This window comes from Xenopus tropicalis, chromosome 7 (genome assembly GCF_000004195.4).
Source record: "Xenopus tropicalis strain Nigerian chromosome 7, UCB_Xtro_10.0, whole genome shotgun sequence".
In the NCBI taxonomy this organism is placed as follows: Eukaryota; Metazoa; Chordata; class Amphibia; order Anura; family Pipidae; genus Xenopus; species Xenopus tropicalis.
This window is the reverse complement of record NC_030683.2, coordinates 55,987,619-56,010,612: the sequence shown is the minus strand read 5'-3', so window position 1 is coordinate 56,010,612 and position 22,994 is coordinate 55,987,619. Positions and strand designations below refer to the sequence as shown.

At 39.7% G+C, this 22,994-nt stretch overlaps 1 protein-coding gene across 1 annotated transcript in view; it reads right to left on the bottom strand.

Annotated features, from left to right (window-relative positions):
* clstn1 (calsyntenin 1) overlaps window positions 1–22,994 on the bottom strand; it is a 144,586-nt gene that overhangs the window by 28,234 nt on the left and 93,358 nt on the right. Inside the window, exons 13-14 of the mRNA XM_002940310.5 lie at window positions 17,378–17,548; window positions 1,140–1,285 (exon numbers count right to left, since the gene is read on the bottom strand). Of these exons, the coding sequence (XP_002940356.2) occupies window positions 1,140–1,285; window positions 17,378–17,548 (317 nt within the window). The remainder of the gene's footprint in view (window positions 1–1,139; window positions 1,286–17,377; window positions 17,549–22,994) is intronic.

The window sequence follows — 22,994 nt, the reverse complement described above, 5'->3', positions numbered from 1 at the left end:
GGTCTCAATTATGAAGAAAGTCTGGCCAAGTTGGGTTTGTTTACAGTGGAAAAGATTCGCTTAAGAGGGGATATGATAAATATGTATAAATCTACCAGGGATCATATCTATTAGATATCTATATATTAGACGACAGGAGGGTATTTTTACAGTGAAGTGGAATTCTCTCCCTGTACAATCTATTGTACTGCCAGATACATTTGATAGCTTCAAGAAGTGGTTGAAAATAGCTGTTAGTCTAGTTAAACTGGACTACCTTTTTTAACCTAATTTACTATGTTACTGTGATACTATATAATATATATACATAAATATAATATATTATTATTATTATTATTATTATATATTTGTGAAAATAAAAAGTCAAACTGTAGAATTATTTGCAAGATAGTGTAATACAAAATAAAAAATGACACCATCAAAATCACTAAAGCAAAATCCCTTAAATAAATTCCTCTTGTAAGCAAGGAAAAACCTATGGTTTAATAGAAGGGTTAGTATCAAAGCTGGAAGGAAAATGTGATTTAAGGCATTCAAGATAACTGGATCTCCTGAAATAAGTTTTGTTTTTTTGTATTTTTAAATACAAGGATGTCAGCAGAGCATGCAAAAAAGCAATCAGGCCAGCATCCCAGTACCTAATCATAAGAGAGTAGCACAGCAGAGTTAGCAGCCACCATGTCTGGCCTCTTTGTGTAAAGGTCAGCTTTGGAACCTGCTTCAACATGGTCACAAATACAGAGAGAATTAAAATGTGTTGATTTGCATGATAAAATAACCTTTTTAAAATAACCTTGTGATTTATAACAAGATTTATATCTAGTGGGTGCATAATGGCGCAGTGCCAGCCAAGCTCCATGTGCGCCTAAAAGCGCAGGCTGACAGCATTGAATGGAATGAGAGACAAGAGACACAACACCTTTTGCACATGATAAATGCTAGTGCTTGCTGCTGGGCACATATGTTTCACCTCACCCAGGGCCAGAACTAGGGGTACACATAAGAGGTAAGTGCTTGGCGCTCTCCCATTGTTGCACCATAGGCATGTTGTTCTTTTGCCTACCCCTAGTTCTGGCCCTGGTTATAAGCAAATATTCCAGGCACACCACATTCTTACACAGTAAGGTAGGTGTTCTCACCTCAACATGGAACTCATTACTAATGTATCGGCCATTTAGTTCAGAGCAGATCAGCTTAAACTTCCTGTCAAACAGAGAGACCGTATTCCAATTCCTGTAGCGAATTAGATGCAGTAATTCTTCATAATTTTCCATAGAATCAATACCTGCAAAAGAAACAAGATTTTTTTTTGTATTTTTTTTTTTTTTTTTTTAAGTACAATCATCGTATAAAATAGGAGTAAAAACATAGGTCTTCTGATCTGTCTGTGGTAGCACTGCATGATGCAGGTTCAGTATGCATTTACATAACTGTAACTATCTGCACACAGCCTTCAAATTCCAGAAAGAACTGATTAAATAACTTTAATTTTTTATTTTATTTATGACGTATGCGATTTATTAAGAATTCTAAAGCTTCAATATACATTTAGCCAATAAAAGGGCAACCATATGGGTGTTTGTGCTTCGCCCCTGTCCTGCGTCAGCGCGGCCATGTGTGTGCTTCGCTCAGGAGGACACACGACTTCCCCCCCCCCCGCGCCGCCCCAGCAAACAAACTCGGCGCGCATCCTGCCCCCCCCCCGTGCGCCATCCCACAAGCGCACACACTTGGCGCGCACACACATGCCCGTGCCGAGTGTGTGTACTTGTTGGGCGCCGCACGGGGGGGGGGGGACAGGATGCGCATCGAGTTTGTTTGCTGGGGAGGTGCGGGTGCAGGAGCCGGTAGGACAAATGCAGAAACATACAATATATCGCCCAATCTGCAGTTAACTTCGTTATAGTTTTCATGCACTTTGTCAGTGGTTCACCATCATGGCCTCTTCCAGGTATAATATATATATATATATATTTATATATATATATATATTTATATTTATTTATTGCAACTTTGGTGTGAGTGTGAAAGCCACAAGGCTTGGATATAGGATACTGGAGATGGCTCAAAATTTATAAGAATAGAATGAAATTATTGTATTTGATGCGCCGGTTGGACAAGGATGCATGGTGATATTGCTGCCTATACTGTCTCCTATGCAGTTCTGCAATGCAGTTCCTATTGGGCATAGGTATTACAGTTCATGTTGTGGTGCTAACAGCCGCATGTATTATCATAACGTATCTTAGGTCTGAATGTAAACTTAAATGAGATATTAACCTTTACAACCTTGCATATGGTTATCTTATGTTGGATGCCTCATTTTCCAGCCCATACCTTGTGTTTATTAATATGGTAGTCATGTAAGCACTTGTGAGTGTCCTTTTATTAAATAATTTGATTATTGAAACTTAGCAGTAGCGGCTGCATTTCCCACCCTATGCTTATACTTGAGTCAATAAGTTTTTCCAGTTTTCTTAGGTAAAATTAGGTACCTCGGCTTATACTCGGATCGGCTTATACTCGAGTATATATAGTCCCTTTGCTAAATGTATATTGAAGCAGTAGAATTCTTAATGAATCACATAAGTCAGTGTAGGACTGGCCAGAAGGGATGACTTTGACGTAGTTGGCCAGCTTGAAGTATATTGCAATATATGGACAAACAATCCCTGTTTTGCTTAAAGGGGATGGCATTTCTTTCTAGCTTAATGCACAGAATGTCTTAATGACTTATATATATTAATAATGGGTGAGTGCAGAGGATCTCTTGTTGTCTATATGTATTTTGTGTTCACAACCTCATTGCACCCCCGCCTAATGGTTTAAAATGTAGTGGTTGAGCACAACTTTCCCTTTTTTGCTATATTAATATATATATATATATATATATATATATATATATATATATGTATTACTCCTTCTGAAAAATTGACTTATTAAGCGCATGGAAGCCAATTTGCAGATCGGTGCATGTACTGTCATGTAAAAGAAGAGTACCCACCTCCCCCTCAGCTGGATTCAAAAGCAAGAGCTTGGTGGCAACTTAAATATTGGAAGGTAAAATATTAAAGGTAAAATCACTATTAAAATATTAAAGGTAAAAATATTAAAGGTAAAATCACTATTAAACTACTATTTAAAATTTTACTCTTGAATTTATAATTTTTTTTTAGTTGTACACTGGCTAAGGACACTTGGGAAAGTAAGAAAATGTCTATCCCCGTGTCAAATTTCAAAATTAAATATAAAAAAATCTGTTTGCTCTGTTGAATTTCAATGCAGGACGCTGAATTCCTGTGACAGAATCCCTTTAAGATTTACAGGCACACAAGGGACACCCCCTGTTACCAAAGGTTATATTTATGTAATTAAGTATATTTATTCTTCAATGCATATGTACATAAGTATTCCAGGTTATGAGGATTCATTAACATGTGTTTAATAAAATATACATTAATTGAAAAATTATTAACAATCTACTGTAATATTAAACAAATAATAATTAAGTAATATTACCCGAAACGATATTTTCTCTACACAATGTTGCATTGTTTTCTTAAATAAGGTAGTACTCATGGAAAAAATCATGTTTGCAGAAAAGAGTCAAGCATTTTATAGATATGATACATGCATTTTGTAAAGATACGATACATGCAAATCTTCCAAAGGTAACCGTTTTCCCACTCACTGTGGCCATGAGAACCCTTATGATTGGTCACAGGCAGATTGCTTGTGTCTTAAATGCACTACAGTTTTAAAGCTTTAAATACAAATATATATATATATATATATATATCGAACCAAGGGTGGCACACCGCTTCAATCCTTGTCCCAGGTGCACGGTAAAAGAATTTAAATATTGAAGAAAAGACCAGCAACACCGGATCTATTGCAAACAATCAATTATATATTGAAAAATACATGAACAGCCAACTATATAATATATATATTATTTCTAAAGACAACTTATTAAATAAATCTGCATATTGCCATCAAATGGATTTGTGTAAATATGGAAAAATTTATTGTACTGTGTTTGCAAAGGTCCATCAAGTTCCACCCCTCCAAATGAACCCCAGTGCACATATGATGAAAGTTTCTGCTGTCCCCTAAAAGATTTCAGTTTGTTTTTCAATTGAGTGGTACAGTTTATAGGTCACATTAAAGGTGGAAAAAGTTCTGAAATGATTTATCTTTGTCTCATTTTTGTACAGCACAGGAACCTGACATTTTACCAGGGGTGTGTAGCCTTTTTATATCCACTGTAGGTGAATTGTTTTATAGCCCGATTACATTGGTAACTTATGCACCAAAAACTTAGCAAACAGCCTTTTTTAAAACCTTCTTGAAAGTAAATCATTATTCAGGTCCTTTAATTATAATGCACCTACACTCCATTGGAGTTGTAAGCTATTTACAATACAATGACATAGCTATTGTAAATACATTTGCAAACTTCATTACCTATATTATCAGATATATATAATATAATGCAGATATAATATAAAGGCATGACCCCCCACACACTCCCTACAACTTTAACTAAGCAAACTGTAGAGAATTACTTTAAAAAAAAAATCAAGGTTCAGTTTCCTCTCCTATTACCCTTTGGGAAGCACACAAGACCTTAATTAGAGGTGAAATCATAAAAATATTGTCTACTGAGAAAATGCATACGCTCCAGAAAATTATAGAAATAGAATAAAAACTCTACAACACAGTTCAATGGACCAAGCAAACATTTTATACCCATAGCAAAAAGGTAGGAACACTTCGAGCTAGAAAGTTAAGCTGCTTATCATACACCACCACCCACTACAATTAGAACTAAACAGGAGTTCTTACAAGCAATCCATTAGAAATCCTTCAAGTATTCTCTGCATATTACTCCTCACAGTATGCATAACCAGACACTTTTCCTTCATCAATAGCTAATAAATTATTCTCCACCTTGCAACTCCCAAAAATTATCTATTACACAATCAGAAAACTTAAGACACCTAAATCACCACAGATGAGGTAACAAAAGCAATAAAAAAACATGAAAACAGCTTCATCTCCTGGCCCTGATGACTTCTCAAGTTATTTATATTACAAGAAAACTGGTTTCTCAACTGACTTCACTTAACAAACATGTTTAATTTGATCAGATCGGGCGATATATGCAATGACGAATACTTAAAAGCTCAACTAACATTTATACTGAAACAAATCAATTTAGAGCAAACAGGTTTTAAAAAGACAAACCACATACAATATTAGAAGAACTTTACAGCATACTACAAGCAACAAATCAAATCAAAAGGGTTGCTAGCTGTAGATATTCATAAAGTGTCTAACTCCATCTCATTGGCTTACCTCTACTATATTTTGGAAAAATGGGGAATTGGGCCATGCTTCCTTAAATCTTGAAAATATTTTATTGCTACCCTACAGTGATACCGAAAGGCGTTCATATATGGCAGATCATATTAATATAGAAAGAGGAACCAAGCAGGGTTGCCCCTTATCTCCAGTCTTATTTGTGCTTGCCATAGAACCCCTTGCTGAACTTATCAAGCAGGACAGCAACATCTCTGGACTACAAGTAGGACAACAAACCCACAAACAATGCCTATATGCTGATGATATTCTCATGATAATTTCTTAACCACTAACCTCACTAACTAATTTAATTTACCAATTAGACAGCTTTGCCAAAATTTCAGGATTAACGATAAATCACACTAAATTGGAAGCCCTTAACATTACATTTCCACAACCCACCATAAAATTACTGAAACTGAACTTTTTTCAAATGGCAAGACATTGCTATCCAGTGGAAACTGGAGCCTATAAAGTTTTAACACGTTGGTATATGGTTTACTCCCGCTTAAACAGAATAAACCCCCAATAAAATGGAAAATGTTTTAGGGGATGTGGCCAAAAGGGCTCTGTAATGCATATATGGTGGGAATGTCTGAAGGTTCTGGACCCAGATTTATAATATAATACTTTCAGTAACACAAACTAACCTTAAGAAAGATCCCCTGAACGTTTTACTCAACATGAAGATACTTAATATCAATAACCACACCAGAACACCAATAAGGTTTATTTCTCTTCGGCCCTGCAACTCAGAAATAAAAGGGCTGCTTTACCTTTTTCTTTCTTCTCTCTTCACAGATTTCAGATACTTATGAAGTAAATTGTTAACAAAAAGCAAATAAAAATCATTGAAAAGAAAGCTGAAGTAAATTGTTATTTGATGGCTGGACAGTCACCTGCAATTTTTTTTTTTTTTTTAATTTGAAAGTTTTTATTGATTTTTATAACAGAAGAAATAGAACAATCAACTTATTTGTCCAACATTTAGACAGCTTTTCTTACTTTTATATAATAAAGGCTTCAAAATTGATAACATATTGACTTTGTGCATCTTTTTTCCTTTTGTTTTCACGATTATTTCTCATTTCTATCGGGCTGTGGTTGATTGAGTAGAAAGGGTAATAGGGTAAGTTGGGTAGAAATGGGGGTATAGGGTTAGTGGTGTAAGAGGTAGGGGGTGACGGGGTAGAAGGAGGGTTAAAAGTTACCGGTTCTCAGTCAGTTTCTATGCGGTGCTTTCTGTCTGCTGGCTCTCCAGGTACTAGGCCCATGGATACCACTCCAGTTCTTCTTCGTAGCTCCTGTCCTGGAGTCTTTCTCTGACTGATTCCATGGCTTTGATCCAATTTATTTTAGTCACGTGCATTTTTTAATGTCACATATCAGAAAGTGGCCCTCCAGAACAAATGCCTCCAAACTTGGATAGAAATAATTGTTGTTTGGTCAAAACTTGAGGGCCATCTGGACAAATAAAATGTTCCTCCATGTAAGAAGATGCTGCCCCAGCTATTACAGAGGAGGTAACTGCTGTTTTGCTGGCATCCTAGTCAGGGCCAGACTAGCCAACGTGGCTATTGGGAAAACAATGCCAGTGAGCTCATCTGCCTTAAACTGTGTTTCTCCTTTACTATGGCACACATAACCCTCTTTTTATATATATTTTTTTTAACTTTTTATATTTTTCAGAACATTCATCTAAGCAAAGGAAGGCGGAGCAAGAAAAGCAGCATAGGCATACTCAGTAGTTTTATTGGTATGTCTGGAGTTAATGTGCTCATAATCTATTAATGCAGAGATCTTACTGGTATGTCTGGGGTTAATGTGCTCATTGTCCATTTTCTGTAGTGGTCATATTGGCATATGTGGGCAATTATGATTAAAGGGAGTGTAAAAGTGCAAGTGGACAAATATTTTTGGGTGGGACTAGAGCCTTATGTTCCCCCTAGTCCATTTTGTTGAGATGATCCATGCAGATGGTGCATGTGTTTGGAGGGCCTCTGGGGTGAAGCTCTTTTTTTTTTTTTTGAAAGGTGTATTTTATTAACTTTTCATACAAACAAAACACAAAACATCACATTTAACAATGCAATGAGGAAGACGCATTAGTCTTTCTTTTCCAGGTCTACCTTAAGGATTTGTTACCAATATTGAGTGGGTAGGTATGACATTACAGAGTGTGTAGCTGGCAGTAATTCCCGCATGTTGGATCCATCACCCTACTGAACATGTGTATTCAGGGTGTGGGAGAACAGGTTGGGAGGACGTTGGGGGGCTTATTATGTAACTGGGAGCAGGATCGTTCAGTTACCCTCTAGATCACACCAAGGGCCCCAGACTTTGTCAAATTTGTCAGGTGCGCCCCTAATTTCGTACGTGAGTTTATACAGAGGGGCAACCACATTCACTAAATTCTTCCAGGCTGTAATGGTGGGCAGGGTAGGGCCCATCCAATGCATAGCGACTGTTTTTTTTTGCATAGAACAATAATATTCTGTAGCGTGTCCGGGAGCTGTTTTGGGCAATTATGTTGTCTAGGACTCCTAGCAAGCAGGTTTCAGGTGCAGTCACATTGGGGAAGGCTAGGTTGTTTGATAGGTATTTAGTGACTGCTGACCAGAACTTAGCGATGTGGGGGCATGAACCGATCATATGAAAGAAGTTAGCAAGGCTTGCTGCACATCTCGGGCACTGATCTGTTGGGGTACGGCCCATCTGGCGCAGCCTTAATGGTGTGATATAGAGGTGATGAAAGGTTTTATACTGTATTAATCTGTCTTTAGTAGATATGAGACAGTTATACATAGAGTCTGTTGCCTCTTCCCAGTCATCTTGGGTGAGTGCTGGTATTTGGGAGGTCCACCATATTTGTGCGGAATTAAAGGGTTTGGGGCCTACTGAAAGTAAGTTTTGGTATAGATTTGAGGTGAGCTTTGCTGAGTTGTTAGAATGAAGGATTACCTCCACTGTTAATGAAGTGAGCTGTGGGGTGAGAGTGTCAAATTGGTCCCTGAACGCTGACCGCAGTTGCAGATATTTGTAAAAAGGGAGAGCAGGTTGTTGAGCTTTCTCTCGGATCTGTGCGTATGTTGGGAAGGTTGAGTGTTCTGTTAGATCTCCCAGATATTTGATATTGTGGCGAGGCCAATATATGTAGTTGTGTAGTGACCTAAGTTGTGGTAAGTATTGGTTACCCCAGAGAGGCAGCCTAGACGTAAGTAAGGGTGGCGGGTGTTTGAGTAGAGTGAGTGCGATGGTCCAAGCTTTATGCGGGATAGTTAAGGTTGTTGGTAGTGGGCCTGTGTCTTTAAGGTGTCGATATGGAAAGTTACTCAGTCCTTCCAGTGAGCCTAGTATTGTTGCCTGAAGCTGCATATTTGGATTATAAGGGTCATGAATAAAACACCAGTGTAGGTAGTGTATCTGCGAGGCTAGGTAGTAATGGTAAAAGTGAGGGAGGGCTAAGCCTCCTTCAGTTAGGGGAGCGCAAAGTTTCATCCAGGCCATTCTAGGGGGCCGATTGTTCCAGACAAATGGCAGGATAATCTGATTAAGCGTCTTAAAAAAGGTTTTAGGGATAAAGACCGGGGCGTTGTGTAGTATATATAGAAATTTGGGAAGATATATCATTTTTATTATATTTATGCGGCCCCAGAGTAAGGGGTCTAGGTTGAGTGACATGTATTTAGTAAAATCCACAGTTATCCAGACCCCCAAGTATTTAAATTGGTTGGCCCACTTCAGAGGTATATTGGGTACTACGGGTTGTGGTTGAAGCGGATCTACAGGACAAAGGATTGATTTATCCCAGTTGATTCGCAGACCGGAATAGTGGCCAAAGTTGTCCACTAGTTGCAACAGAGAGGTCAGCGAATCCCTGGGATCTGCAAGATATATTAGTAGGTCATCTGCATATAGTGATACTTTTTCCTTGATATTGCTGTACATAAGGCCCTTAATACCCGGGGTGTTTCTGATCAGTATGGCTAGGGGCTCTATTGCTAGGGAAAATAATATTGGTGAGAGGGGACAGCCTTGAAGAGTCCCTCTTTCCAGAGAGAATGGGAGAGATGTAATCCCATTTGCTCTGACTCTTGCTGTGGGACGTTGGTATAACAGCTTGATCCACTTTAAAAATGATTGGCCAAAGCCGAAGTTGGACAGGACCTCCCATAGGTATCCCCATTCAATTGAGTCAAAAGCTTTGGCGGAGTCAAGGGAGGCCACAGCTCTGGTGCCCGTCTCTAAGTGAGGGATTTGTAGGTTGGTAAAGAGTCTCCTTAGATTAATGTCAGTGGATCTCCCGGGCATAAAGCCTGATTGATCAGGATGTACAAGGTCAGGGACCACCCGTTGGAGCCTCACCGCCAGAATTTTGGCATCTGTGTTGATTAGAGAAATGGGGCGGTATGAGGAGCAGAGGGAAGGATCTTTAAGGGAAGGATCTTTAAGGGAAGGATCTTTACCCGGCTTCGGAATGACCACTATTAGCGCCTCAGCAAAGGAGGCGGGTGGGGTGAAGCTCTTCAGTGGCCCCAGATGCCAGTTGGACACTGTACCAAGATGCTATTGTACATAAAGAAATGGCCCTCCGGACCAGCAAAGGGGTAACGACTCTGTACTCACCGACCAAACATGGCAAACCGCTCACTCTACTGAAATAATGGAAACATTTTTAACCTCCACCACAAGAAAGGTTCAGAGCTGTACAATTGGCTAACTATATACAACATCAAGCAAAGCAATGTGAACACAATACCCTAAGAACATCAAGCCTGGAAGCTGTATGTCGACAATTCCCGCTACAATCGGCAACCCTCAGCTCAGTGTACAAAATTATCACTTGAGAAAAGAAATCATTTTTAAAAATTACTATTAGTTGCTTAAAAAGTGCTTGTGCGTGGGAGATGGCCTTCCCATAATTTGGAGCTTTTAGGATAATGGGTCTCCAAATAAGGCACAACAAATCTATATTCTTACTATTATTAAAATAACAGTGCTACATGTGCTTTTGACATTTAAACCCATGCTTTCAAGTCCAGACTTTCCTCCCATAGGGACTTAACTGATACTCCTCAGGGTCTGACTGAGCCAGCAGGAAAAAAATGGTAGGCCCCGGCCCTAACGGGCCCTGCCGATCAAGACTACAATATTACTTTCAGAAAGAATAATAAAATCCATCAGTATCCTTCTCAAACCCCTCATCAACATATTAAATTGCCTTCCTGCACTCTTTTTAGGACTTTCTTGACTTCTTTAAAAACAAAATAGGAGTTGATCTACAAGCAGATCCCTACCTGTACTAATACAAAGTATCCCATTCCTTCTAACCAAACACATTTCTGATTATCGCCTATTGTCCTCAATGCATTTCCCAAATTTTTGCCATTTCGCACATCACTAATCTCCATTATTACTCTGCGCAGACCTGAGGGTCATCCCTGTGGGATGATTTTTGTGTCTTTTTTGTTAGGTAAAAGGGGAGAACTGGAGTTGATTACATGTGTAGAAATGAAACATGCGACTGGGCACTGAACCCGTTTGAGCACTGGAGACCAGAACTGATCAGCATATTCTAGATAGGGCCTTACCAGCGCTCTGTAAAGGGGAAGAATAACACCCTCCTCCCATGAATCTATACCCCTTTTAATACAGCTTAAAACCTTGTTTGCCCTTGCAGCTGCTGCCTGGCATTGCTTGCTACAGCCAAGTTTATTATCTACAAGGACTCCAAGGTCCTTCTCCTTTATGGATTTGCCTAGTGCAGTCCCATTAAGGGTATAAGTGGCTTGCATATTTTTACATCCCAGGTGCATGACCTTACATTTATCCACATTAAATCTCATCTGCCACTTAGCCGCCCAGTTTGCCAGTTGGTCAAGATCCTGCTGCAAGGATGCCACATCCTGGATAGAATTGACTGGTCTGCAGAGTTTTGTGTCATCTACAAACACTGAAACATTGCTTGTAATACCCTCCCCTAAGTCATTTATGAACAAATTAAATAAAAGTGGACCCAGTACAGAAACCTGAGGGACCCCACCGAGAACCTTATGTAGGGGTTTTATAAAATAGGCCCCACAGGATGGATACCCCTAGGATAGGCCCCGGGAGGGTAATGGTTAAGGTACAATGGGTATAGCCTGGTATATCTATAGTTAATGGGGAGTATCCCCGCAGTTCGGGTTATGGCCACAGGGTGGTGCATAGGCCTATAAAATGGGAAACAGCCATGTGCTGTTAGCCATCTTAGTTTGGGAGTCTCTAGAGAGAGGAGCTCCCCTGTTAGTAGAGATAGTAGCTTCTCTGTGTTAGATCACTCTAGGAGTGAGATGTAGGGAGTGGTAGGTAAGAATGGCCCGCCATTTCCCCTCCAGGAGTGTAGAGGGATTAAGATCCCACCAGCATTACATCAGCTGGGAGTTTAGGGCACACAGTGTGTAGGTAAGGGAGAGATAGTCTCCAAGAGAAAGGAGGACCCTGCTAAAGAGTTCCTGGGTGTAGTACCGGGGGTGAGTCTTTGTGGAGGGTCTGCCTGGCGAGAGTACCGGGGAGAGCCCTAAGAGAGGGTCTCCTGGCGTGTAGTACCGGGGGGACCTCCTAGATGAGATCATTCTGGCGTGAGTACCCTGGGTACCTTTGAGAGAGGTTCTTTGTGCTATGATGTAACCTGTGGATGTGCCCTGACTGTCTGAGATACACTCCTGGAGAGGTCTGCCCAATAAAGATCAATCTGTTCATTGCAATCTGCTGTATTCCGTGTGTGTACCCAGGACCACTACAAGCTGGTAAGGAATTACCCCAGGGAGGGGTAAATTGGCCAGAAGCCACTGGATCCCATTGAGGGGTTAATACACCACATCAAGTCCCAGGGTGAGAGTTGTAGTTCTCCCATAGCAGAGCCCTGGGTGGAGGCACGCCATTTATCAGAGAAATCCCTGCCCCCATAGTAAGCGGGGCTCAGGACTCCTGAAAGCGCCAAGTAAAGTGACATATCAGCAGGTAGTGCCACAAGCGTTTGTAAAGTGGGCTACACTTACTCCAAGTAGAGAATGTACCATTAACAACCACCCTCTGTACCCGATCCTGTAGCCAGTTTTCTATCCATGTGCAAACGACTTCACTAAGACCAACAGACCTTAGTTTAGAAAGCAGTCGTTTGTGGGGAACGGTATCAAATGCTTTGGCAAAATCCAAATAGATTATATCTACTGCATCCCCACTGTCCAGCTTCTTACTTACCTCATCATAAAAAGCAATTAAATTGGTCTGACATGACCTGTCCTTCATAAAGCCATGCTGATTACTGCTCATAATGCCATTCTCCAGTACATCGTTTTGTATGTGATCCCTTAACAAGCCTTCAAATAACTTGCCCACCACGGATGTCAAACTTACAGGCCTATAATTGCCGGGCTGAGATCTTACTCCCTTTTTAAATATAGGGATGACATTTGCCTTCTTCCAATCCCTAGGTACCATACCTGATGAAAGCGAGTCTGAGAATATCAAAAACAAGGGCCACTGTAATTCTGACCCTAGCTCTCCATCTCCATGTATTCCATCTGGCCCAGGTGCCTTGTTTACATTTATCGTGTGTAACCCTTTAAGCACCATATCCTGTGTCAACCACTGTGTAGTTGGAGGCAACAGTGCAGCTATTGGGTGGGACTTGGCACTCTGGCTACTCTACTGTATACACAGAAGAAAAGAACTGGTTAAGCACATCTGCCTTTTCTGTATCCGCTGTAACCATATTGTTACTATAACTCAATGGGGCCACACCCTCAACCTGCATCTTTTTACTATTAATATACTTAAACTTTTTGGGGTTAGTCTTGGCCTCTGCCGCAATGTGCTCCTCATTTTCTATCCTTGCCTTCCGGATTGCTGTTTTACAACACTTGTTATATTGTTTATATTCATTAAACGCAGCTACTGTCCCCTCTGACTTATATTTCTTAAAAGCTTTCCTTTTTTTCCCTATTAACTTCTTTACCTCAGTGTTAAGCCACATAGGGTGATTCTTAACACTTTTCTTTTCACTTTTTCTTATTAATGGAATAAATTGAGAACAGTAATGATTTAATATAATTTTAAATGACAACTCCTCTGTGTTTTTATCAGAAAACATAATGCCCCAATCTATGCCCTGAAGCGCTACCCTTAAGGAGCTAAAATTTGCTTTTCTAAAATTCATTGTCTTTGTTGCCCCAGTGTAAATTTTTTTCCTGCACCAAACATCAAATGAAATAACATTATGGTCACTATTACCCAGGGGTTCAACCACTTGCACATTTGCTATATGTTCTGGGTCATTAGAGATCCCTAGATCCAATATAGCATGGTTCCTGGTTGGCTCCTCAACAACCTGTGACAAAGTTGTCATGCAGCAAGTTTATAAACTTGTTGCCATTTACTGTCCTGGCAGTACTATGGTTCCAGTCAATATCAGGATAATTAAAATCCCCCATTATCACTTGCCCCAAACTAGCAGCCTTTTCTATTTGCAACAGGAGCTGAGCCTCCTCCTCCTCCTCACTTACATTAGGGGGTCTATAGCATACCCCTACAATTAGTTTGGTAGATTCTTTACTATCTGTGAGAAGCTCAACCCATAAGGATTCAGCTCCCTCTGTTACCCCCATCACTACCTCTTTAATATTTGCTTTTAATTCCTGCTTAACAAACAGACACACTCCTCCTCCTTTTCTATTGCCCCTGTCCCTCTGAAACAATGTATAACCCCCAATATTAGCTGCCATAGACTGTGTTAGCCACTTTGCAAGTCTCTTGCTTACCTGAAAAAGATTATATAATATATATGTACAAATGTAAAGAACTTGAAGGACTGCAAATAAATAAAATGTGTTGAATATTTTGGGAATTATGCGAAAAATCAAATGTTTACTTGATAGGCTGTATAGTGATGGTATTATCATAGAGGAACTGTGTGAGTTTTTGACAGTCAAAAATCCGTGAAAACCAATGTTATACACTTTACCTAAAGTGCATAAAGATCCAATTTGTCCGCCAGGACGCCCTATAGTGTCGGGGGTAGATTCAGTGTTCTGCCCCTTAGCTATTATGTTGGACAAAGTTCTTTGATACAAATGTTACCATCGTATATAAGAGATATTGAGCATTTTTTGCAACGCTTACGTTCCCAGGAAGGTCTGAGGGAGGGGAATATAATTCTGGCAACATCCTCAAGCCCACACCAAGATGGAATCGAGGCATGTGAATGGATACTTAGGAAGCAGGCTCCTTATTCTGATGAGCAAATTTCCTTTTTTATCCAAGTTTTGGAGATTATATTGAGATGTAACTATTTCACTTATATGGATCAGTTTTATCTTCAGCTACGTGGAACTGCGATGGGATCTAACGCCGCTCCGTCATATGCCAATGCCTTTATGGCTAGGTTAGAAGATCAGTACATATATCATGATGTGGACTTTGCTGAACACTGTTTAGCTTGGTGGAGGTACATTGATGATGTCTTTGTACTCTGGCGGGGTGACGTTGGCTCCCTGAAACGGTTCCACAGTAGACTGAATGATATACATCCTTTTATCCTTGTCACTTACTCATGATCTCCAACAAATTCACTTTTTGGATGTGCGTATTTATAGAAATGTTGAAGGTTGTTTGTGTACCTCTTTATTTACTAAACCAACAGATCGAAATCAAATTTTGCACTTTAAAAGTGAACATCGACCACCTACAAAAAATTTAATTCTGGTGAGCCAATTATCTAGAGTTAAGAGGTTGGTGAGTGACACAGGGGAACGTGAAATACAGGAAGATAGGATGTGCAAAAAGTTTCGAGAAAGGGGATATCCCGAGAAGGTGATCAGTAAAGCACAGTATAGAGTTCAACATTCATCTAAGAGGAGAAAACAGGGACGTGGGCGGATACCTTTTGTCACACAGTACTCTGACTATAGTTAAAGTGTTTCTCAAATATTACGTAAACATTGGTATATTCTTAAAAGGGCATATCCATCGGTACAGGAATTTGAGGCACCCCCTTTGATCTCGTATCGTAGGGGGAGAACTATTGGTTCCTCAGTTACTTCCACTGTACTTAAAACTAAAAGTAAGCAAGGCCACACATTTTTGGGAGTGAAAACTAAGGTTATGTATGTTTGAATTGCACACAATGCCCATATGTTTTAAAAGGTAATAATTTTACACATCCGCATACAGGGCAGAAGGTGCAATTACGGGGGCATTTCACTTGTGTAACAAAATATGTAGTGTACATGTTGACCTGTCCGTGTGGCCTCATTTATGTAGGTGAGACCACACAGATGGTAAAATCACCTATTTCACAACATCGGTCGGCTATTTACTTAGGAAATACTACACTACTGGTTTCTAAACATTTTTGTGAGAGGGGTCACACATCCGAACAGCTTAGGTTCATGGTACTGGAATCTATACCCCCTTTAAAAAGAGGGGGTGATAGAGAACAAAGGGAAGTGTGGTGGATTAATAAACTACAATCGCTATTCCCTGTAGGATTAAACAAGGATTATGATTTGTTCCTCTTTCTGTAATTTATATATGCTCTGTAGAGATCTATACATACTAATAATGCCTTGTGATAGTAATGCATTATTCAAGATTTAAGGATGATTGCTATGGTAATATTTATTCTATGATGTAATTTCCTGTGTATCCCTTTAAATGTGATTCACTGGGTTGATCACAATATTACAGGCTTGATAAAGGGCATGTGTTTTATCCGAAACGTCGCATATGTGATTCTTTTTAGTACACTTTTTTGCAAATAATCCGTGTGCCGCATCTTTTTCAAATTTATCTATTGTGGAGGGATGTGACCGCGTCCTGTTGCAGAGCACCGGGATTCACATTATGGATGAGTGCAGTGACAGTGTTCTTTGAGGTATATATATGTGTTGTTTTTATAATGCTTCAGCTATAATGCTGACCTTATAGTGATGTTCATTTGGTTTCTCCAGAAAAGCTTTGGAAAAATAGCCCACATATGCCTTATCTTTAACTCTGTTGATTGTGTAGGATGGAAACATGCAGTGCTGCATGTCCATCTTTCCTAAATTTGTGATGAACGTCTTGATGAAATTAGTAAAAAAAGTTTTGATGAAATGTCTGTAAATCAAGATTCCGCATTTCAACACCTTATTTGCCACATAAGGTAACAAGACAAAACATTTTAAATATGAAAACCAGAAGTATGTTAAACAGTTTGATGCCCAATGTGCATAGATTTACCAAAATATGTGGCATTTAGAAAATAAACCTTGTGCATACTAATTTAATACATTTAATTCATTTTTAGCCACTTCAATAAAACACTGCCTGTTTCAGTATGTAAAAGCTGCAAAAACATCCACTGACACCAAAATACCTATATTTTTTGGAAAGTACACATTCTCCTGAATCCAGATTGCAGTTTCTCCTTCCTCTATAGTTATGCCACTGCTGTCAAGAAATTTATCCCACATGTTCTTAGCGGTTAAAGCCTTAAACCTAGCCTTGAAGGTCTCAGTGCTGGCATTTTACTTACCTTCCTACCAGCGTCCTAGGCATCCATTGATAACATTCCTGTCCGCACATGCTCAGCAGAGTAAACCCAGCGAGATACTCTACTGCACATACGCAAACTGCCAAAGGAATGAAGGTATGCGTCAGCAAGTCCCAATTTTTTGAATGCTAAGAAGGCCATTTGTGCTGACCTCTTGGGCATTACCTAAACTATGTGAAAAGCAAAGGCTCTGAAGGATAAACTGCCTGTTAATTTTTATGCCTGACACTTCAGCCTCTGACTGCTGAACAACCTGGCTGCTATCCATATCTAAATCAGGAACTCCTTCACAGATAAGTGATTTTTAATAATGTATGATAGTTTCAATGTAATAATGTATAATGTTTCTATAAGGAGAGGAGAGAAAGTATTAGCAGACAATGTTTTTTGTAGAATAATTTAACATCACATTAAAAGTTTGCAAAATATTCTGACCTGTGAGGCTAATGCCATAATTAGAGCTGCTTATCTCAATTCTTGTTTGCTGTAGATGAGTCACGTCCAGCTGAAGGCTCTCCTCCCCTGGGTTCAGCTCTTCTCCCATCACAACAACCTCACAAGTGTCCAAGTCGTGCACAATTTCTTCAGAGACTAGCGATTCTTGAACTAATGAGAGTTAAGCCAATTAATCCAAAAATGAAAACTTTAGAGTTCAAATAGTCATATTTAAATTTTTAATTGCTATTTAGCCTAAATTAGGGAAAATTGCTAGAAATGTTGCATTTTATACATTTAACCTACTGTATCAGACCAGTTTCAGCAGCCCTTTAACAGGAGCCACTGCTTGAAAACTGTATACAGTAACTCCCCATCTTGGATTTGGTAAGGCCATGTTTTGAGTGTCAGTAACACTGCATATGCTCAGTGTTCTCTGAGCAGCTGAGAAGCTCAACATAGGGGTCATCAAAAACCATCAAGTAAAGTTAGGTTCATTTGTCACAGGAGTTGTTGCTGCAGGCCTGAAAGCAATTTTAGGCTCTCTGATTGCCTCATTTTTAATAGATATCGGACCATTGGCGAGGTTTCAGAAAATTCTCACCCAAATATGAGTATTTTCAATCCATCATTTAAAAATCACCTGGCTGTTTTAAATGATTCCCACAGGCAACAATGCAGGTAGATGTTACAAATCATTTAAATAGTAGTACAGGGACAGGTCACTCAGTATAAGTTACCTTCTGTAAAAGGGGTTTGCACTGTTCCCATGTAGAGAATTAAAAAAATAAAATTAATAACATGGGAGATTTAAACGCACACATATCACATATTTCAAAAGTGGTAACATTTTTGGTCACAACCCCATTGAAACCCACATGAACTCAGGATAAGATCATAAATTGCATGCATAAATAAATAAAATAGGCCACAGGGGGCATTCACCGCACTTATTAAAAATACTCCTGAGGGAGAGACAGAAGTTGATTGTTAAAAAAGTCCTGCTAGCTCACAAAGGATCAGCTAACACAACTCATTTGCCCTTATAACAATTTGCCTCCATTTTGTTCTATTGTCCAAAAATTAGCTAGTCAGTGGCCTACAAGCATTTAGTTTGCTGCATAAGAGTACCAGCCTTTTCATTCATTCGGGTGCAGGCACAGGTAGGAGCGAATGTACGCCATATGCTCAGTGTGGCATCAGCTTAAACCTTGGGAATGCACTAGGCCTGCCCACAAAGCATCCTAAGGACAGGGGATTTTGGTCCACAGGACCTTTTTATTCTCCAGAACATTACTTCATATCTTGGAGTCTTTCAGTTTCAGCTCCTGGATTAGGTTGGGCACTGGCATGCAATTGTTGGTATACCATTACTGCCTGTGTTTTAATGACCTTCCTGTATTGCTGTCAGAGCATTTGGTGGCAAGTGCTTGTCCCCACCCCCCATCTCTGTGCCCTTCTGGCCTGTCTGGTGGCAGGGGTGTATGTGGCCCCTACACCTCTTTTTATTTTTACAGATGGTTAAGGGAGGCAGCAGTTAGCTTAGGGTCAGACAGTAAGGAGGCATAATTATTTAAGGGCCTGAGCCTTACTGCCTTCTGTTACTTTCTATTTGTCCCTAATGCAGGGGATATATGTTTTGTTTCAATGGAGGAAAGGTTCAGAATTTCCTTAGGTTACATAAGCAACCAATTTTAACCCTTCCAAGTAAAGCCAGCACACACAAATCTATACTGACCTATCTATGCACTCACATACATAAACCATACCAACATCAATACTAACTGTAGGTTTTAGTATCACTACAGCCTTGAATACTATGCTTGTTCAAGAACTCATCCAAGCCCCTCTAAAGGTGGCCATACACGGACCGATTTTTTACTTACAAACGACCGATTCCCGAACGATCCGATGCTATCGTTAAGTTATCGTATAGTTGGTGGTGTACGAACGATTGTCGGCCCACTAAACAAGCCGACATTATCGTCCCCAAAATCGATCGGCCAGGTTTAAAAATTTTGGTCGTTTAACGATAAAATCTGCCAGTTGGTGTGAGTGTCAGACATTTGTCTTTCAACGATTGTTCTCTGCGCATGTCACGATTGCCAGCAGCAGAAGTCAACGACATCGATCGTACGTAGATGTACGATCGTAGGTATTTTACGATAATGATGCGACAAAATCTTTCCCGAATTATCGTTGCCCGTGGATGGCATATCGTATGGGAACTCGATCGCCATACGATCGTTTGTCGATATAATCGTTCATCGCACAACGAGCGAAATCGCCTCGTGTATGGCCACCTTTAAAGGCATTAACAGAATCTGCCATCACATCATCACTAGGAAGGGCATTCCCCAACCTCACTGCCCTCACCGTGAAAAACCACCTACACTGAGCTGTATTAAAAGGGGTATAGGAGGGGGTTATTCGTCCCCTTTACAAAGCGCTGGTAAAGCCCCATCAAGAATATGCTGTTCAGTTTTGATCTCCAGGCAACTAAGCTGATAAAGGGTATGTATAGTCTCAGTTATGAAGAAAGACTGGCCAAGTTGGGTCTGTTTACACTGGAGAAGAGGCGCTTAAGAGGTGACATGATAACTATGTATAAATATATAAAGGGATCATATAATAACCTCTCTAATGTCTTATTTACCAGTAGGTCCTTCCAACGGACACGAGGGCACCCACTCCGTTTAGAAGAAGGGAGGTTCCATTTAAATATTCAAAAAGGTTTTTTTTACTGTGAGAGCTGTGAAGTTGTGGAATTCCCTCCCCGAATCAGTCGTGCTTGCTGATACATTATATAGCTTTAAGAAGGGGCTGAATGGATTCTTAGCAAGTGAGGGAATACAGGGTTATGGGAGATAGCTATTAGTACAAGTTGATCCAGGGACTGGTCTGATTGCCATCTTGGAGTCAGGAAGGAATTTTCCCCTCTGCGGCAAATTAGAGAGGCTTCAGATGGGGTTTTTTGCCTTCCTCTGGATCAACTAGAAGTTAGGCAGGTTATATATAGGCATTATGGTTGAACGTGATGGACGTATGTTACTGCTTCAAATGAAAGTACTCCTCTAATCTAAAGGGGTGGCCTCTGGTGCGCTGATTGTTTTTATAGGAAAAAGGAACACCCCCTATCTGCCTATAATCTTCTCTAATGGACTTGTACAAAGTAATCATGTCCCCTAGCAAACACCTTTTTTCCAGAGGAAACAACCCCAACCTTGATAGTCTAACCTCATAGCCACCCCAAAGGCCCCCACTGCAGTTTTTATTCTGGTAGTTTTAGAATCTTGTTACAAAGATGCCAGGGGGAGAGTGGGGTTGGTCTTTGGGGAGGGTTCTTCTGATGGGAGCAGATGGGAGGGGGTCATACTCGTGAATACTGCCATGGAGTTTGTCCAGGAAATTAAGTTTGTGGTAATTATGACACAATCTCTCCTTTTTTGGTATTAGATATACTTAGGGGCATATTTATTACAGCCTGTAAGCGAACATCACTGGTGATGTTGCGTTTAGCAACCAATCAACAATAAAAATTTAACAGTCACCTACAAGTTAGAAAAAAAAAAGTAAAGATCTAATTGGTTGCTTTGGGCAACATCACCAGTGATGTTTGCTTACACACTATAATAAATACAGCCATGGTACTTCCTTTATGCTAAATGCAAAGAAATACCCAAAACAGTATGTGCCACTTCCCACAGTATGATGTCTCCATTGTATTGTATTCAGAGAGCAGCACAGGCAGTTTAGGTGTTTATAGTAAATAATGCTACAGAAAAACAATATTATCAGAAATGAAAAACTAAGCAGTTCTGCAATCAAAACTGTCCAATAATAACACCAAAGTCCATTGTTATGTTACATATATGGTAAAACAATATCAAAAGCTACCTTTTATAAATCAAACACTACATTCCGCAGCATATAGTTGCACTGTGTTTTGAGATGCTGTCGCAAATTATGTGTATATTCAGCTGTGCAGCTTTTCAGTACCAGTTTCAGCTCTCATCAACTGCTCTCTCAGATTTCAACCACATTTATACGCTACCACAGTTACCCACAGGAAAGATGGTATATGTGGTATGCAGGATTGCAGAATATGTCAATGTTTGTGTTACCTACATGCCTTCTTACATATTTCCTTTGGGGTATAAATAAAAAAGTATATTGTCCCTAAAGATTAAGTGCCATCTGAGCAAACTCTCTAGGCAACTTGTCTCTAAGCTAAGGATAGAATACCCATGTATACTTTGTTAGTGGTATTCTAAAGGACCATGATGTGTTTTTATTCAGAAACACCTGGATATGATAGTTTTTGAAGTCTGATTTCTGTTGAAATAGACAACTGCTCAAATTTTGCTTTTTTATATATCTTATCTAGTCATTTTTGAGGGATAAGTATTATAGGAGCATTAAGTAAATGCCATTCCGGAGGTAAGTCAGAGGCTTATTCTGTGTCACCTATTTCCCAATATAGAAGGCCTGGGCTGGGGTTTCAGATGCTTTATGGTAGGGATGTACCAATCCCGAACCAAATCCTAATTAACATATGGTAATATGTGAAAAATTGCCACGCACAATTTTTTCGACCTGATCATTTAACCCTTTCCGAATGCTAATTTATGCTAATTCGGATTTGGATCTGCCAGGACTGTGGATTCGGCCAAAACCGAATCCTTAAAAAGAGCCTGGATTTGACCGAATCCCGAACCGAGTCCGGGAATTCGGTGCATCCCTACTTTATGGCCCAGGATCTGTGAGCACATCTGTAAAATTGTTGAAATGTTGTGCACATTCCAAGAAAATGTAGAGGATTGGGCCAATGTCTGACAGAGGTTGCTTGCTGATGGATATAGTATAGATAGATTAGTTTCAAATTTTGGGGGGTGTAGTACCATCTAGTTAACAACTTGTAATTTAATTATTGTATCATACAACAACTTGAACTGAACATCAAGCTGCATATCCCTAAATACCACTCCGACCTAAAGTAGGAGAGTTGTTAGGTTAGGCCTCCTTCTATTTCCTAAATGTTATAGAGCAGAAATAGCATATTTTGTTGGAGAAGTGCTACTAAACAATTGTTCAAAAGGAGTTACAGTAGATCCCTGCTCAAGCATCTGCTTCTGACTGAGAATATGAAGAAATGTTGATCATATTGGAATTTCTGAAGTTTATAATTTGGTCTAGCACGTCTTAATACACGTAATGCAGCCAATTGGCCTTGTTCGATCCCCTTTGCTAGATTCCCTGCTGCTTTTTTCCTATTGGTAGTCTTAATTCTAAGGGGGGGTAATGATTCCATACAAATTTGGTAATAGCCCATTGGAAGGCTTGCATCCAAAAATTGGTAGCGGAAAGCACTAAAACAAGTATAACAGACGAAGCATGATATTCATCTTAATGAGGTTTATCCTATCTAGTCAGAATAGTGTTTATTTAGACCACTTTGGTAAGTCTTTTTTAAATTAGTGAGTAATGCTTTGCAGTTAAGTTCAGCCCAATTCTCATAGTTTTTTTTTTTTTTAAATGGATATTCCTAAGTAAGTGAAATGCCTATTTGCTCGACTGTATGGAAAGTTTTGGGAAAGCCCTTAAGGTGGCCAAACAT